The sequence below is a fragment of the Octopus sinensis genome, linkage group LG25, assembly GCF_006345805.1.
Source record: "Octopus sinensis linkage group LG25, ASM634580v1, whole genome shotgun sequence".
Lineage (NCBI taxonomy): Eukaryota > Metazoa > Mollusca > Cephalopoda > Octopoda > Octopodidae > Octopus > Octopus sinensis.
The window spans coordinates 11,885,156-11,902,802 of record NC_043021.1 but is presented as its reverse complement, the minus strand read 5'-3'; the positions used below and the strand labels follow the sequence as shown (position 1 = coordinate 11,902,802).

General features: G+C 41.0%; 1 protein-coding gene and 1 long non-coding RNA gene across 2 annotated transcripts in view; one reads left to right on the top strand and one right to left on the bottom strand.

Annotated features, from left to right (window-relative positions):
• Window positions 1-1,093: 1,093 nt before the first annotated feature.
• On the top strand, window positions 1,094-17,302 carry LOC118767935. Its single transcript, XR_005003851.1, has 3 exons — window positions 1,094-1,499; window positions 13,307-13,315; window positions 17,292-17,302. It is a non-coding gene; the product is annotated as an uncharacterized LOC118767935 (long non-coding RNA).
• The window catches only part of LOC115224245 (argininosuccinate lyase), a 50,101-nt gene continuing 42,438 nt past the window's right edge, over window positions 9,985-17,647 (bottom strand). The window contains exons 14-18 of the mRNA XM_029795049.2: window positions 16,559-16,618; window positions 15,055-15,138; window positions 14,670-14,750; window positions 13,106-13,212; window positions 9,985-10,309 (exon numbers count right to left, since the gene is read on the bottom strand). Of these exons, the coding sequence (XP_029650909.1) occupies window positions 10,171-10,309; window positions 13,106-13,212; window positions 14,670-14,750; window positions 15,055-15,138; window positions 16,559-16,618 (471 nt within the window). The 3' untranslated portion in view covers window positions 9,985-10,170. The remainder of the gene's footprint in view (window positions 10,310-13,105; window positions 13,213-14,669; window positions 14,751-15,054; window positions 15,139-16,558; window positions 16,619-17,647) is intronic.

Sequence of the window (17,647 nt, the reverse complement as noted above, 5' to 3'; positions counted from 1 at the left end):
CTGTCCTTGTTTGTCCTCTCTATGTTTAGCCCCTTGTGGGCAATAAAGGAATAAGAAACTGGTAGAAGCCCATATGTGTGTGTGTATGTATGTATATCATCATCATTTAACATACCAAACATTGATCTTTGGGCTGTTTTTCTCCAGTTCTCTTGTTTCATGTGGGTTTTCCAAACCACAGATCCTGTTGTTGTGTTTATTTATCCTTCCTGACACATGAAATGTTGCTTTATCACTGGAACGAATATTTCAAAGGAAGATTTTGTCTTCACCTACTTGAGCTAACATATCCACTGCAAATCGTCTCCTTTGGGGTTTTGTCATCTGGCTAAAGTTCTTGCAAAAGTCACACTTTATAAGCCTAGCTTCTTACGTAAAACTTTGTGAATTGTTGATCTTAGTAAACTTAACCTGTCTACATGCAGTATGAATGGCCTTAGTAGCACCACAGTGAAATCCTGCTTGGATTTGCTCAACATCTTCCACAGAGGTTCTTGGTTACCCAGCCCCTGTTTTCTGCAGGTTGCTTCCTGTTTCCAGAAACATTGTGTTTTCTCTTGTGGTGTCATTTTCATTAAAGGCCAGGAATAATAATAATGATAATAATAATAGGCACCTTTTTAAAGACAAACAAAAATTATTTAAATATTAAAAGTTGAATATTATTTAACACGTAAAAAATTTGATTGATGGATCTCAGCGTTAGTAGATATGATAAATTGTGAAAGTTGTAAAGATAAATTATGAACACCGTGTGATTTGTGTTCTCTAGTAAATATAACCCACAGTTCAGCAGTTAATGTAGAACAGAATGAAAAGAAGCTTACTTGCAAAACATGATCATCTTGCTGTAGAGAATCTGCTATGGTAAGTCTCCTGTAACTCATGCCAGCATATAAAAACAGACAAAAACAATGATATATTGCTTCGTGGTTAGTGTCGGGCTCACAATCCTGAGGTTGTGAGTTTGATTCGCTGACTGGACTGTGTGTTGTCTTCTTGAGCAAGACACTTTATTTCATGTTACTCCAGTTCACTCATCTGTAGAAATGAGTTGCAATGTCACTGGTGCTAAGTTGTATCAACCTTTGCTTTTCCCTTGGATAACATCAGTGGTGTGGAGAGAGGAGGCCGGTATGCATGGGCTACTGCTGGTCTTCTATAAACAACCTTGTCTGGACTTGTGCCTTGGAGGGTAATTTTCTAGGTGCAATCCCATGGTCATTCAAGACCAAAGGGAATCTTTACAATGGGATGAGGTGGTGAAGCACAACCCTCGAACGTTGGGCCTCACAGAGGCAAAGGCAAAATACCGAGACCTTTGGAGATACGCTGTGATTGAGAAGATTGTTGTTTGTGAGTGTAAGAGTTAATCTGTTGCTTGGTTTCACATCACCACCCAACTCCTGAGTGCCCATGCCTTGATGCACACTCCAATTCGAGCCAGGTTTCTTGTCTGAGGATAACTTCTTCCCACCAGTCTAAGGAGTCCTGTAAAGGTTCAGGAGGCCAAAGATTCCTTTGGGTCAGCAGTCAGAAGAGGAGTGCGAGGCAGATGGTAGTGTGGTGCTACATTGTTTCCTTGACAAGGACAATGACCTTGAACTATCCTGTGCATGAGCACAAAGTTTTAACATTCTAGCTCACTTCTGCTGTTTACAGCAGTGCTTGGAAGGAAGATGTGTAGCGTGTGGTAAGTCATTTGCCTCTCGCTGCTTAAAGTCAAAGCTATTTAAATTCCTCTGAATGTATCTGTCACCTCAGTACCTCACGACGGCTCTTTGTTGTACATAACAGCTTCCAGTTATTGCTACTAAACTATTATAACACACACACACACACACACACATATGTTGTGTTTGATTCAAATAGCTTTTGTACATAATCCTTTTGTTAACCTATTTGTTGAAAAACACTGCCTTTGTTTCAGTTAATTTTGAAAATAATGAGTTTAATAAAATATCTTTGCCATTATTAAAATGGTGTTTGAATCATAAATTAACATGAAATTTTAATGGAATGTTTTTTTTAATTTCAATCACTTTATGCATGGCCTTGTGGTTGGGGTGTTGCACTCATGATCTAGTAATTGTGGGTTCAGTTCCCAGACTGGATAGCTTGTTGTGTTCTTGAGCAAAACACTCTGTTTCACATTGCTCTAGTGCTGTGTGGGGACTGGCTTGTCAAAGAATAGACTCAGCATTTCTTCTGCATGTCATAAAAGCTGACTAAAAGAGGTTGAGGTAGAATTTGCACTCTGACCTTGTAAAACCTCCACCAGCAATGACCACCCAAAACAGAAACAGATCCACGGGTTGGAGGGGTGTTGCTTGTGTGGTACAAAGGTGTCATCCATTGAGAGTAGGGAATCGTCAATAACTGATGGTTACAGCGACCTGCTGTTCCTGCACATGCCTCCATACTTCTACCATTTTACCCAGGAAATTTCTGTTTCTTCATTAACGCTGATGAGCAAAAATTTTTCCACTGCAAGTTCCAGTCCTCATTGCATTGTGTTGGCTTGTGTATCTCAGTGACCCTGAGATCTAGACCGATGGATTATATGCTGCTGGTGGGGCCTCCCATGTGGGACTGGACTGTCTGTTCCACGAAGTAAAAATGGGTTTGTGTAGTGCCAACACCCTTACCTAGAAAAAGGCAGTGTTGCATAAGCATCGATGACAATTCAAAGCTAACAAGATCTGTGACAGGAAGGCCCTCCCTCAAGGAAACATACTCTTTCGCTTGTTTCAGTCATTTGACTCTGGCCATGCTGGAGCACTACCTTTAGTCAAGCAAATCGACCCTAGGATTTATTCTTTCTAAGCCTAGCACTTATTCTATTGGTCTCTTTTGCCGAACCACTAAGTTATGGGGACGTAAACCCACCAGCATCAGTTGTCAAGCAATGTTGGGGGGACGAACACAGACACAAACATATACACACACATACATATATATGACAGGCTTCTTTCAGTTTCCCTCTACCAAATCCACTCTCAAGGCTTTGGTTGGCCCGAGGCTATAGTAGAAGACACTTGCCCAAGGTGCCACGCAGTGGGACTGAACCCGGAGCCATGTGGTCCGTAAGCAAGCTACTTGCCACACAGCCACTCCTACGCCTACGACAAGGGGAGGCAGGAAAGAAGACCTGGAAATACTGAAGTAGAGCAGAAAGAGCAGCAATCCAACTAGAGGGAAGCAGAAAAGATGGCCCAGAGTTGATAACATTGGAGAAAAGCCAGAGTGGCCTGTGCACCATGGAGAGTGAAGAGCTTAAGTGAACAGGACATTTGCATCAGATAATCAAGGTCCATCTCGGACAGGTATGTATCAAGAGACTTGAATGTATGTTTTTGTTGTTTAATCTTTTGAATAATAAGAGAAACTTGTTAAAACAATGTTTATTGTGAGGATGTTGATATTGTTGTGTTCTGAGTTCAAATTCCACCGAGGTCGACTTTGCCTTTCATCCTTTCAGGGTTGATTAAATAAGTATCGGTTATGCACAGGAGTTGATGTAATTGACTTAATCCCTTTGTCTGTCCTTGTTTGTCCCCTCTATGTTTAGCCCCCTGTGGGCAATAAAGAAATAAATATTTTGTACAGATGTAGGCATCGCTGTGTGGTTAGCTTGGCTTTGAATCCCTGTGGCTTTAGCTTTGATGTCACTGCACAGTATTTTTGGCAAATGTCAGCTTGGCCAGTTCTTTGTGAGAAGGATTTGAATCTGGTTGGAGAAATCTGCTGGGTCTTATTGTGAATGTGTGTGTCTATATGCACCAATAATGTTGAATGTTGTGCATAACGTTTGGTCCACTACACATATATGCATAGAGTTGTGTCCCTTCACCTCAAACTGCAATTTCACTGTTTAATTGAGATTAATAAAGTACAAAGTACTTAGCTGAAGTCATCATTATCATCATCGTTTAACGTCCGCTTTCCATGCTAGCATGGGTTGGACGATTTGACTGAGGACTGGCGAACCAGATGGCTGCACCAGGCTCCAATCTGATCTGGCAGGGTTTCTACAGCTAGATGCCCTTCCTAATGCCAACCACTCCGAGAGTGTAGTGGGTGCTTTTACATGCCACCGGTACGAGGGCCAGTCAGGTGGTACTGGCAACGGCCACACTCAAGTGGTGTATTTTACGTGCCACCTGTACAGGAGCCAGTCCAGCAGCAGTGGCAATGACGTCACTCAAATGTTTTTCACGTGCCAGTAAGGTGACGCTGGTAACGATTACATTTTAATGGTGCCTTTTACGTGCCACTGGCATGGAAACCAGTCAGCTGCTCTGGCAGCGATCATGCTAATTTCTGGGGTTGATATGACTGACAAAACATCATTTAAGGTGACTTCCAACTGTGGTACAGTCTTATGACAAACTACCAGTGGGGGGATACGCACACAGTAGAAATATTTGTAATTCGCACAAAGTTACAAAAGTGATTCAGTGGACAAGAATTTTCCACTTTGCACTTGCCAAACTATACCAGTGCTCTGCAACCAGTGTAACCCGAATAGTGGCTGTGTGGTAAGTAGCTTGCTTACCAGCCACATGGTTCTGGGTTCAGTCTCACTGTGTGGCACGTTGGGCAAGTGTCTTCTACTATATCCACTCACAAAGCCTTGTGAGTGGATTTGGTAGACGGAAACTGAAAGAAGCCTGTCGTATATAAGTATGTATATATCATCATCATCATCATCGTTTAACGTCCGTTCTCCATGCTAGCATGGGTTGGACGGTTCAACCGGGGATCTGGGAAGCCAGAAGGCTGCACCAGGCTCCAGTCTTATATATATATATGTGTGTGTGTGTTTATGGTTCTGTGTTTGTCTCCCAACATCGCTTGACAACCGATGCTGGTGTGTTTACATCCCCGTAACTTAGCAGTTTGGCAAAAGAGACCGATAAAATAAGTACTAGGCTTACATAGAATAAGTCCTGATATCGATTTGCTCAACTAAAGGTGGTGCTCCAGCATGGCCACAGTTACATGACTGAAACAAGTAAAAGAGTAAACTTTTAGCTATATTCTTAGTTCAGGTGTGCAGCCAAATTTTGAAAAGAATATAAGTGTACTGCAGGTGAAAAAAGGTTACGGAGCACCGAACTATACTACAGCAATAGACATTATATTTCGTACATAAAAAGACGTAATATTAGGGTAGTAACTTTAGCTGAGAAATGGGAAATAGAAAATATATTTCTGAAATATATACATCAATGAAAAAAAAAAACGGTGCAACAGCAAGTCTGGTTATATTTACACCAATATAAACGTACGTATTCAATTTAATTATTGTTCCCAGCCAAAAGAGTTTGGTTTCTGGCAGCGGCTTGGAACTCCTTGGCATGTCTCCAGCCTTCAACAACCGGAGCAACAAGGCAGCTAGTAATTCAAGTATTAAATGGTTATTATATACAGCTGCATTATATATAATCAAACTGAATCTCTGGTGTTTAGTATAAATTACTGCTCAGTTACCATTACCTCCTCGCTTAACGTCTGTTTTCCATGCTGGCATGGGTTAGATGGTTTGACTGAGGCTGGTAAGTTGGAGAGATGCATCAGGCTTCAGCCATCTGTTTTGGCTTGGTTTCTATGGCTTGATGCCCTTCCTAAAACCAACCACTCCACACATGACTACAATTTCCCTTAGCTTGACATATCTTCTCAATCACAGCAAATTACCATTTACTTGTCATTGCTTCCATGAAACTCAACATCTGAAGATCGTATTTTCACCACCTTGTCCAGTGTCTTCGTGGGTCTACCTCTTCCACAGGTTCCCTTTTAGTACCTGTTGTTCAAAATTATATGGGAGGGCACAACTCTAGAGCTACCACAAAGTGCAATGGGCCATGATCATGGCCCAGATAGATGCATTTAATCTATGGGCGTTTGTTGGGGTCTAATGCCACTCAAATGCTCCGACACCCCCACCCCCAACCCCGGAATGCAAGAGGATTAATATGAGGGGTGTATGAAGAGTTTTGAGCCTCAGAAAAACAAAACATAGTACAAGACTTCTGATGATATATTTTTCAACATAGTCCCCCTCGATGGCTGAACACTTTCTTCAACGTTGCTGAAGGGCCATTATCCCGGTGTAGAGGAACTCATTTGTTTGAGACTCCAAGACACTTCCTACAGCGTCTATGAAGTCATTGTCACTGGCAAAATGGCGACCGACCAGGGCTTTTTTCATAGTTCAACTAATGACTTTTCAGATGCTGTCAAACTTGCCACCATTATATACTAAGAAGATATTTTAACCATTTTTTTGTTTTTTTGTGTGTGCATGGTAGTCTCATTTTTATAAAATGTGCTCAGCAGCCCATGCTATGTAAGTGCAAACCCCTGTGCTTTATGGGCTAATGACTAAGGGCTGCATTGAATATTTTAGGGACACACATTCACCACTGTATAGTGTGTAGAACAGTGGTTTTCAACCAGGGTTCCGCCAGTACAGTCCAGGGGTTCCACAAGAAGTTACAAAACTGCTAAAATCGGCAGTAATTTTTAATTCTCCTGTGCAGATATGTGTGCATAAGACTATTAAATTATTGCACAGGGGTTCCTCGAGCCAGTGGAATGTTTCCTTGGGGTTCCACTCCAGCAAAAATGTTGAAAAGCACTGGTGTAGAACATAGTTGGGAGACTTATATTTTTGTTGTGTCAAACAATCTGAATGCTGGCCAACTGGTGTGTAGATATGTGTGTATATGCACACACATATACCTATCTTTTATTTTTGTTTCTGTTATTAGACTGCAGGATTTTTAGTTCAATGAATCAATCCCAGTACCTTTTTTTTTTATTTTATTTTAAAGCCTGGTACCTATTCCGTCAATCTCTTGCCGAACTGCTAAGTTACAGGGATGTAAACACACCAACACCAGTTGTAAATCAGTGGCTGGAGGGTATATCAGCCAAAACATTGTGTTAACAACAAACAAGATGAGGACAAATATCCGTTAAATGTAAATAATGTACATAATTCCTCATCTCTTAAATATAGAACTGGGTTAAGACAAGTTAACTTGTCTTTGTCAGGTAAGGGGTTACTCTATTACTTGTTTCAGTCATTTGACTGTGGCCTTTAGTCGAGCAAATCGACCCCAGGACTTATTCTTTGTAAGCCTAGTACTTATTCTATCGGTCTCTTTTGCCGAACTGCTAAGTTACAGGGACATAAACACACCAGCATTGGTTGTCAAGTGATGTTGGGGGGACAGACACACAAACATATATATATATATATACGACGGGCTTCTCAGTTTCCGTCTTCCAAATCCACTCACAAGGCTTTGGTCAGCCCGAGGCTATAGTAGAAGACACTTGCCCAAGGTGCCATGCAGTAGGACTGAACCCGGAACTATGTGGTTCATAAGCCAGCTACTTACCACACAGCCACTCCTACGCCTATGCTTTATGAGATGTGTAGACCACAATCACTCAATTACATAAAGGGGAGTCGGAGGTGTCAATAGTAGAAGGAGTCGGAGTTGAAGTTTTTTGTTTTGACTCCACAGCCCTGCTTGTACCTAGAGTAGAAAGGATTATTATTATTATTACTATTAGGGTAGTAAGCAAGCAGAACCATTAGTGTGCCAGACAAAAATCTTACATTTCTTTCAGTTCTTTGCATTCTGAGTTCAAATCCTGGTATGGTCAACTTTGCTTTTCCATCTTACAAAATTTCTATAATAAAACAAAGTAGCGGTCAAGTACAGTGGTCAGTGTAATCGATTATCCCCTTCCTGCTAATTTTGCTGACTTTGTGCTAAAATTTCACACAATTTATTTTAATTTTAAATGGTTATATCATGTGGAAGGCCCTATGACAGGAGAGATGTGCAAACTAAATGTGGCTGAATATACTCGAGTCGATGTCTGCAACAAAAACAATGTTTGAGGAGAGAACACCTTAAAGTTGATGTTCTGGAGATGAATGATTGAACATGGTGATTAGTGGAGAACAGATGTTGTATGATTCATCAGGTAAATATATTAACTAACTAGTTTTTAGCTAACGAACTAACTTCAAAGGTTTTCTCAAACTAGGATAATCTGAGACTAACTAACTAACAATGGCAATTATAACATCTTATTTCTCTTTTACTCGTTTCAGTCATTTGACTGTAGCCATGCTGGAGCACCGCATTTAGTCAAGCAAATCGACATCAGGACTTATTCTTTGTAAGCCTAGTACTTATTCTATTGGTCGCTTTTGCCGAACTGCTAAGTTACATAGACTCCCTCCCTTGGACACAAAGACCGGCTGAGGCAAGCGAAGTCGATATAGAACCTCATCCGACGACAGACACCCATGCCAACCCCCCATGCTTGCGAAGACATGTTGGGGCAAGCGAAATCGAAATCGAAACCGAATTGAACCAGCCAGGATCCCTGGCCTGGTGGTACGTAAAAAGCACTATCCGACTCATGGCCGTGGCACGTAAAATACTCCAATGCGACCGTACGACAGGCACCCATGCCAACCTCCTTTGCTTGTGAAGACATGTTGGGGCAAGCGAAATCGAAATCGAATTGAACCAGCCAGGATCCCTGGTCTGGTGGTACATAAAAAGCACTATCCGACTCGTGGCCGTGGCACGTAAAATACTCCAATGCGACCGTACGACAGGCACCATTGCCAACCCCCTTTGCTTGTGAAGACATGTTGGGGCAAGCGAAATCGAAATCGAATTGAACCAGCCAGGATCCCTGGTCTGGTGGTACGTAAAAAGCACTATCCAACTCGTGGCCGATGCCAGCACCGCCCTGCCAGCCCCGCCTGGCACCTGTGCAGGTGGCACGTAAAAAGCACCCACTACACTCACGGAGTGGTTGGCGTTAGGAAGGGCATCCAGCTGTAGAAACATTGCCAAATTAGACTGGAGCCTGGTGCAGCCTTCTGGCTTCCCAGAACCCCGGTCGAACCGTCCAACCCATGCTAGCATGGAGAACGGACGTTAAACGACGATGATATATATACACGACGGGCTACTTTCAGTTTCTGTCTACCAAATCCACTCACAAGGCTTTGGTCGGCCCAAGGCTATAGTAGAAGACATATGCCCAAGGTGCTATGCAGTGGGACTGAACCTGGAACCATGTGGTTGGTAAGCAAGCTACTTACCACACAGCCACGAGTTGAGGATTTGTAGCTTTGATATTTTGATTTCTGAGTGGTCACCAGTATATGTAAAGTTCTGAAAGTATGTCTTAACCAGTTTTTTATTTCTTTATTGCTCACAAGGGGCTAAACATAAAGGGGACAAACAAGGATAGACAAAGGGATTAAGTCGATTACATTGACCCCAGTGTGCAACTGGTACTTAATTTATTGACCCCGAAAGGATGAAAGGCAAAGTTGACCTCAGCGGAATTTGAACTCAGAATGTAAAGACTGATGAAATATCGCTAAGCATTTCGCCCGGCGTGCTAACGTTTCTGCCAGCTCACAGCCTTTAACGGTTTCTGTGTCGTCTCAAACAGCATAAATTTAAACATTCTTGGATAAAAGAATCTGACAGGCTCATTCCCCAAAACGCTGAACCTTATGAAGGGGATGACAGAGGACTGAGACGTGGCACATTGCTGTACCGAAGAAGACCCACCCACCTGTACAGAATAGAGAGCTTAAGACCAAGGTGCCACATAAAAAGCATTGGTGTGGGTGCTGGTGCCACAGAAACTGTACTGGTGCTGGTGCCATGTTAAAAGCACCCAGAACACTCTGCAAAGTGGTTGGTGTTAGAAAGGGCATCCAGCCCCAGATACCAAACCAAAACAGACTATTGAGACCTGGTGCAGCTCCTGGCCTTGCCATTTTCTGTCAAGCTGCCCAACTCATTCTTGCATAGAAAACAGATGTTAAATGATGATGATGACAAACACATAATAGAGCTACAAAATACTTTATTTCTCTCGAATATTTTCAAAGAAAAAAAAAAAAAATATTTATGGAAGATTTTTTTTTTTGCAAGGACAGTATAATGAATTTAAAAATTTACTCTTAATTGTAATTTAAAAAAAAAAAAAATTTCTAATCGTTTTTCATAATGAATTTTGACAAAACTTCCATGGACGAATTTAAAATGGAGAAGGAGGCGAGGGTGGGGTGGAGCGCACAGGGTGAGTTCAATAACTTTAAACTTTCATCAGCCAAAGGCGGAGTTGTTTAATCTGCCATGAAACACTTTCCCAGCTTGTTCCTCCGTGACTCTTGTACTGTTCCACGCTGTGTTTGTAGTCCCACACGTTCTGCACATCCGAGTCGAAGGAAGAACTGAAATAACAAAGATTATAATAAAATTTATTTAACTTCCTGTTATGAATTATATCCTATCATTAATTACTTTCTACAGTAGTAAATCTTTATATATAAAACTGAAGTTGTGTGTGTGTCTGTCTACTCCGATTTAGATTCCTAACTACTCCCACATTTTGCGGTGCAGTTTAACCAAAAGTGGGTATCTTATAGTCGTGATTCATATTGAGCCCTTCTGGCTATTAGCGCGCATCTACAGTGAGTCTACGATTTAAAAAAAAAATTTACCATCATTTTTCTACATTTTTAATGCATTTTTAGCTCGGTTTATATAAGGGAAGTAACTCTCTAAAAATGCTTATATAGTTATTTCCCTTACAAACCCGTAATAGATAAAATATAGATATCTTATTTTGTATTGAGTACGAAAATGCAGCATAGTGTCAAATGACGTTGTTAGATGGATACTGTCTTTACCTGATCTAAAACAACGTCTTAGTCGTTGGATGGCAGTGATTAACAGATTAGACAGCAAGCAGGAATAAAGTTTGAATAAAAGCCTTCTTTGGACTGGTTTAGGACACTTCAATAAGCCATTAATCATATTTGTTACTTCATGTATTAATTTCTTTTTTAACGCTTTAGCTTTTAGATTAATCCATCATCTGTAACGCTTATTTACCCATATTGTTTCAAATTGATCCTGTAATATCTCATAGCTTTCAGATTTCAAAGATGTGATTGTTTTATTTTTAGAATCCCATTGTAGGGTGGGTGTGATAGAACAGATCTGGCCAGTTTGAACCTAAAACAGATTAAATATTTAGGCTGGAAATCGAACCAAATTCGACGACTGGCACCCATGCCAACCTTCCTTCATTGGACACTAAACTCTGCTTGCAAAGACCTGTTGGGGCAAGTGAAATCGAAATTGAACCAAATTTGATGACTGGCATCTGTGCCAGTGGAGCGCTAACTGCTCTATCCAAACAGGATCACTGCCAGAGCAGCTGTCTGGCTTTCATGCCGGTGGCACGTAAAAAGCACCATTTGAGCGTGATCCTTACCAGTGTTGCTTTACTGGCACTTGTGCCTGTGGCTCGTGAACAAAACATTCGAACGAGGTCGTTGCCAGTGCCGCTGGACTGGCTCCTGTGCACGTGGGACATAAAAAACACCATTTGAGCGTAGCCAGTACCGCCAGACTGGACCTCGTTCTAGTGGCACGTAAAAGCACCCACTACACTCTTGGAGTGGTTGGCGTTAGGAAGGGCATCAAGCTGTAGAAACTCTGCCAGATCAGATTGGAGCCTGGTGCAACCATCTGGTTCGCCAGTCCTGTCAAATCGTCCAATCCATGCTAGCATGGAAAGCAAATGTTAAACGATGATGATGATGATATGGCTGGCCTGTTTGAATGCTAAAGAGTTAAAATAACCAAGAATTTGGATAGATTTAGTATGGCAATATTCTAAGAAACTTGTGTTCTAACATATCCTGGATTGATCTGAATTTACACAACATTGCCAACAGAAACCGGTATCAGCCTTTTTAGCACTTTAAACCAGTCATATCCACCCTAAATATTCTACCTGTTTTATGTTCAAACTGGCAAGATCCAACCTCTCACACCTACCCTACAATGTCATTTCTAAAAATAAACAATCACATCTTTGAATTATTTTTATAAGTGCTATATTTTGATAGAGCAATCTGAATGCTAAAGGGTTGAAAAAACTGCTGACTAAGTAGATAGGTGAAGGCATGTAGCTTGGTGGTTAGGGTTTGGCTCATGATCATAAGGTTGTGAGTTCGATTCCCGGTTGTGCTTCCTTGAGCAAGACACTTGTACTTGTAATTCAAAAAGGGCCAGTCTTGTCATATTCAGTGTCATGCTGAACTATGTTAAGGGTATGTGTGTCTGAGGTGTACTCAGCCACTTGCATGTTAATTATAAGTTGGCAGAGAATGCTTGTTTTACTCCTACACCACTATGTGGAGGTGTGCGTGGCTTAGTGGTTAAGATTGTGGTTTTGCTTCCTGGACCATTGCTCCAGTCCACTCAGCTGGCAAAAATGAGTATTCCTTTTAAGGACCAGCATCCCATCCAGGTGGGGAATATATACGCCGTGAAAGTGGGAGACTGGCCCTTGTGAGTTGGCAGGACTCGAGGTTATTTTGCTTTATCTACTATATATGGGTCAGTATGTTAAGTAACCACCACAAGGTCCAGGCTTTGTTGTGGTGTAGAGGCTTGCATGCCTCAGTGATCCAGAGGGATATTATACCAGTGGAGTGCCAGGACATCCCATACTGGACCTGTGGTCAAAGGATAGAAACCAGACTACTATGGACCACCTCTGTTCAAATGTAAAAATGGATCTGTGTTGGGCCAACACCCCTATCTAAAGAAGAGCAAAGTTACAGAAGTGTCAATGACAATTTAGTACCAATGAAACCTATGGGAAGAAGGGCTTTCACTCAAGGAAACAATAGGCAGAGATCAAGCTGGAGAAGAGCAGAAAAGAAATAGTCCAAAAAGGTCAACACCCCTATCTTGAGAAGAGTAAAATTACAGAAGCATTGATGATGATTTAATACCAACAAAACCTGTGAGAAGAAGGGCTTTCTCTCAGGGAGACATAAGCAGAGTTGAAAAAGCAGAAATCCAACTGGAGAGAAGTAGGGGTAAAAAACATCCCAGAGTCAAAACCAAGGGGAGAAAAGGGAATCTATGGTTTATGCTCCTTAGGAAAGGAAGGGCTTCAGTATGTCTAAAATATGGAACTGTTGATAATGTGATGCAACACTTACTTTACGGTTTTCAGATCTTTGAGAGTTAGAGAGGAAAGCGGAAGCTGCTTCTCTTCAGCCAAAGACACACACTTCCCGGAGAGGGAATGAGCCTCACGGAATGGGATCTGTAATAAAGGGGAGAGAAAAAAAAAATTGAAAATACAGATTTTAATGAGTCAAATACTGGACAATGTAGAAAGTGGTTTGATCAGCTTGTAGAAAGAGTGTGTACGTTAGGAACTCAATACTGAACTTAGAGCATGTAATTGATACACAAATGAATTGTGGAATATCAGACAGGTTGACAGACAACCAAGACTTTGGGAGTCATCGTCATCATCATTTAATATCTGGTTCTTATGTTTGCATGGGTTGGACAGTTTAACAGGATGCAACAAGCTGGAGGAATGCGTCAAGCTCCAATCTCTGCTTTGGCAGGATTTTTATAGCTTCCCAGTGCCAACCACTTTGCACTGCACAGGGGGCTTTTTTTGTGTGTATGGCACTGGCACTAGTAAGGTCACCAAGTAACTTGCAAAGGGGGGGGGATTCCCCCTCGACTGAATGACTAGTAGAGAGAAGGTGAAAGAAATTACTGTAGCTCAGAAAGAAGGATTCAGGAAACGGATTTAGAGAGATTTGGCTTAATAATACTGCTACACCAATAAAGATTAAACTATTTCGACAAGATGCAAAATATTCTAATTCATCGATGGGTGCAGGCAAGGCTGTGTGGTAAGAAGTTTGCTTCCCAACCACATGGTTCCAGGTTCAGTCCCACTGCATGGCTTCATAGGTAAGTGCCTTCTACTATATTTACAGGCTGACCTTATGAGTAGATTTGATAGGTAGAAACTGAAAGAAGCCACCGGCTAATATCAATAACAAAATATCTTCACTTGTGTGTCTATCCATTTTTTTAATTTCTTACTTGTTTTAGTAATTCAGCTGTGGCCATGGTGGGGCACCACCTTGAAGTATTTTTAGTTGAATGAATCACCCCAGTATTTATTTTTTTAAACCTGGTACTTATTCTATCAGTCTCTTTTTGCCAGTCTGCTAAGTTACAGGTATGTAAACACATCAATACCAGTTGTCATGTGGTGGTGGGTGGCAAACACATACACACACCTAGGGTTACACAACAATTAGTTTTGGATGTGATTGTAGGAAAATATTAAAAAAAAAGGGAGCCAGGAAAGCTGAGAGAGTAATGGAGAGGAAAACCTTTCACTTTTTTTTTTTTTTTTTTTTTTTTTTGTGACTGGTTTGATCTGGAGGAAGGGGTTGTGCCCACCCCTGGCCTTTTGCTGGCCCTCCAAGATCACTGAGAAAAATGCTGTTAATACACATCCTGAACAATTGTAGGAAAAACATGTGCAGGGAAGGAAATAAAAGATGTGATGTGAATAAATAACCTGCTATGTGCCAAGTGAAAAAAATGTACCACATATTGTTAACGGAGGGTGTCCTTGGAAATGGAATTAGGTGTAAAAATGGGAGAATATATCAGGATACTGAGGAAGCATTGGAAAAGAACATAAAAGAGAAAGAGACCAGTAAAATATTTAAATATACTTACCCCTTTCCTAACTAAGTAGTAGGCAAGGTCTGTAGCCAACATGTCTGGACTCAGAGCTGCTTCCATCTTTTCAGCATTGATCTAATTAAGAAATAAAGAGAAAGAGATATCGTCATCATCCATTTTCTATGCTAGCATGGGTTAGATGAGTTATTGCCCTCTAAAGTGGATCAGGCTCCATATCTCACTTTATAAGCTTCATCATCATCATTTGAACGTCTGTTTTTTATGAGGCAGTGATAAGGAACCAAGCTCACGATTGTCTCTCCATACTAATCAAACTCGGTATCCAACAGTGTCCCGACCCTAATTTCGGAAACCTTAGAAAGGTTCTTAAAAATGAAGGAACATCACCAATAAGAACGAAATATACTTAATAACTTACGGTGAGGGTTTGCAGTACCCCAGCAGCCACTTGAAGTAACCCACTCATGGTGTCATGAACTTCAAACACGGCTTCTTTGTCTTCCTGGAAAATGTGGAGAAAACAAAAGTATGTTAGGGAAAAAGATAAACCTGCCGAGCAAGCGATTTGATCTGAAACAAACAATTACAAAAAAAAACACATTGACCGTTCCACAACACACAAAAGCTGCAAACTTAACCATTTAACATTTAAACCGGCCATATCGGGCCAAAAGTATTCTGCCTGTTTTATGTTCAAAATGGTCAGATCTGGTCTCTCACACCAACCCTACAATATCGTTTTAAAAATTAACAGCTACCTCATCAAAATCTCAAAGCTACAAGATAATGCCTGATTAGTTCAAGGCAATGTGGATGAAAAAGCATTAATTTTGGTAGAATAATGTGAACACTAAAGGGTTAAACTGGGCTGTCTGACAGTGACTTTGAAGTTTCGGCCAGCTAAGTCATTATCTAACTGTAATGTTGTACAATTGCTGTCAATATTATTCTTGTAAAAGCACCCAATACATTATGTAAAGTGGTTGGCATTAGGAAGGGCATCCAGCCATAGAAACCAAGCCAAATCAGACTGGAAGCTGTTACAATCCCCCCAGCTTGCCAGCTCTGATTCAACCCATGCCAGCATTGAAAACAGACATTAAATGATGAAATATATATAATTTGATTGAGAGAGATAGAAGATACGAGAACCTTTATTGATCACTACAATTGTTTCGACCCATCTAGCATCAATCCCACACGGGTGGGACACTGATCAACTGGTTTAGGGGTATCCATTGGTGTAGCTGTGTTTCTTCAGGTGATTACAAGATGTATCTCATTAATGACTGTTCAAACCCAATGAACAGTGTAAAAGTGAACCTGCTACCAAGTGTATACCATACGATTTATTATCTAATAATATATGTGTGTGTATAGGCGTAGGAGTGGCTGTGTGGTAAGTAGCTTGCTTACCAACCACATGGTTCCGGGTTCAGTCCCACTGCGTGGCACCTTGGGCAAGTGTCTTCTACTATAGCCTTGGGCCGACCAAACTTTGGTAGACAGAAACTGAAAGATGCTTGTTATATATATATATGTGTGTGTGTGTGTGTGTATCTGTGTTTGTCCCCCCAACATCGCTCGACAACCGATGGTGGTGTGTTTACATCCCTGTAACTTAGCGGTTCGGCAAAAGAGGCCAATAGAATAAGTACTAGGCTTACAAAGAATGAGTCCTGGGGGTTGATTTGCTCGACTAAAGGCAGCCACGGTCAAATGACTATAACAAGTAAAAGAGCATGTGTGTGTGTGTGTGTGTGTATGTATGTATGAAACGTTTTTGAGTGTGTAAACTGAGGACCTTTTCTGTTCCGGTTGCTTATTAAAAAAAATATGGTCACCCTAGTCTTAAATTGGGAGGTGGGGGGCTAAACAGAAACAACAAAAATCAATAGGTTATTTAAAGGTGTAACTCTCACCTGGAAATCTTTGTTGTAGGTACTTGGTGTTCCTTTCATGGTCATCATGAAACCGGCATACTGATGTAAAAGATGAGAGAGAGATGACATTAACAATATTATATTTTCTTCCTCTTACAAAACATTTACTCTTTAAACAAAACAGAACTGCAAACTTATAATAAATCCCCTTGAGATTACCAACCATCTTACAAACAATAGCTCTGAGCACCTTTTCAATCTCCACCCGTCTAACACCCGTGGACATATTTACAAAGTCAGAAAACAGCACAGCTCCCATGACTTTGGGAAACATTTTTTCATGCTGAGAGTTGCTGAAGCATGGAACAAACTGCCGGCATCAGTTGTTAGTTGTCGGAGCACTGCATCCTTCAAAACTTCCATGCTTCCTGACATTCTCCAACACTACACCTGATTTTCTCCCCTCCATACACACACAAGCATGTATCTGACTCATACATTATTCACTTTCCAGACATTTGTACATTACTGCATATACTTTATACGCACTTTCTGACAAGTTGTGGTGCACCTGAGCACTGTATACAATAATTTTATTATTATTATTATTAAGAAATCCCTAAAGATTTCACTGACCATCATTCAATCTCCTGCACTTAAGAATTGCATGATAATGTTGTCAGCCAAACATACATATATTAATTGCACAACCATAAGTGTTATAGTAGTTCTGGTTCTCCTCTAAATGAAACCAGGACACTACTTAATACAGAGGTCTCGGTGCATCTATGTAACGATATGAAGGGGAGGTAATCTAGTTTTACTAAAACTATTGTTAATGATGTAAGGTGCCCCACAATATCGTCTGTTTTTACTCTGTTCTTTTTCTCCACAATATCATCGGTTTTTAATCTGATATTATAGTGCACCTCGTTAGGGTTACACAGAAAACGGGTGGTGTATGTATTCTTTACCTCCGCCAGTTAGGGTTAGTTTTTAGTTTCAACTTACACAAGGGCCGCTTATGTGAAGTCGCAGTAGTTTTGGTAAAACTAGACTACCTCCCCTTTATATCGTTACATAGATGTGTCGGGACCTCTATATTTAAGTAGTACCAAAACCAGCCCC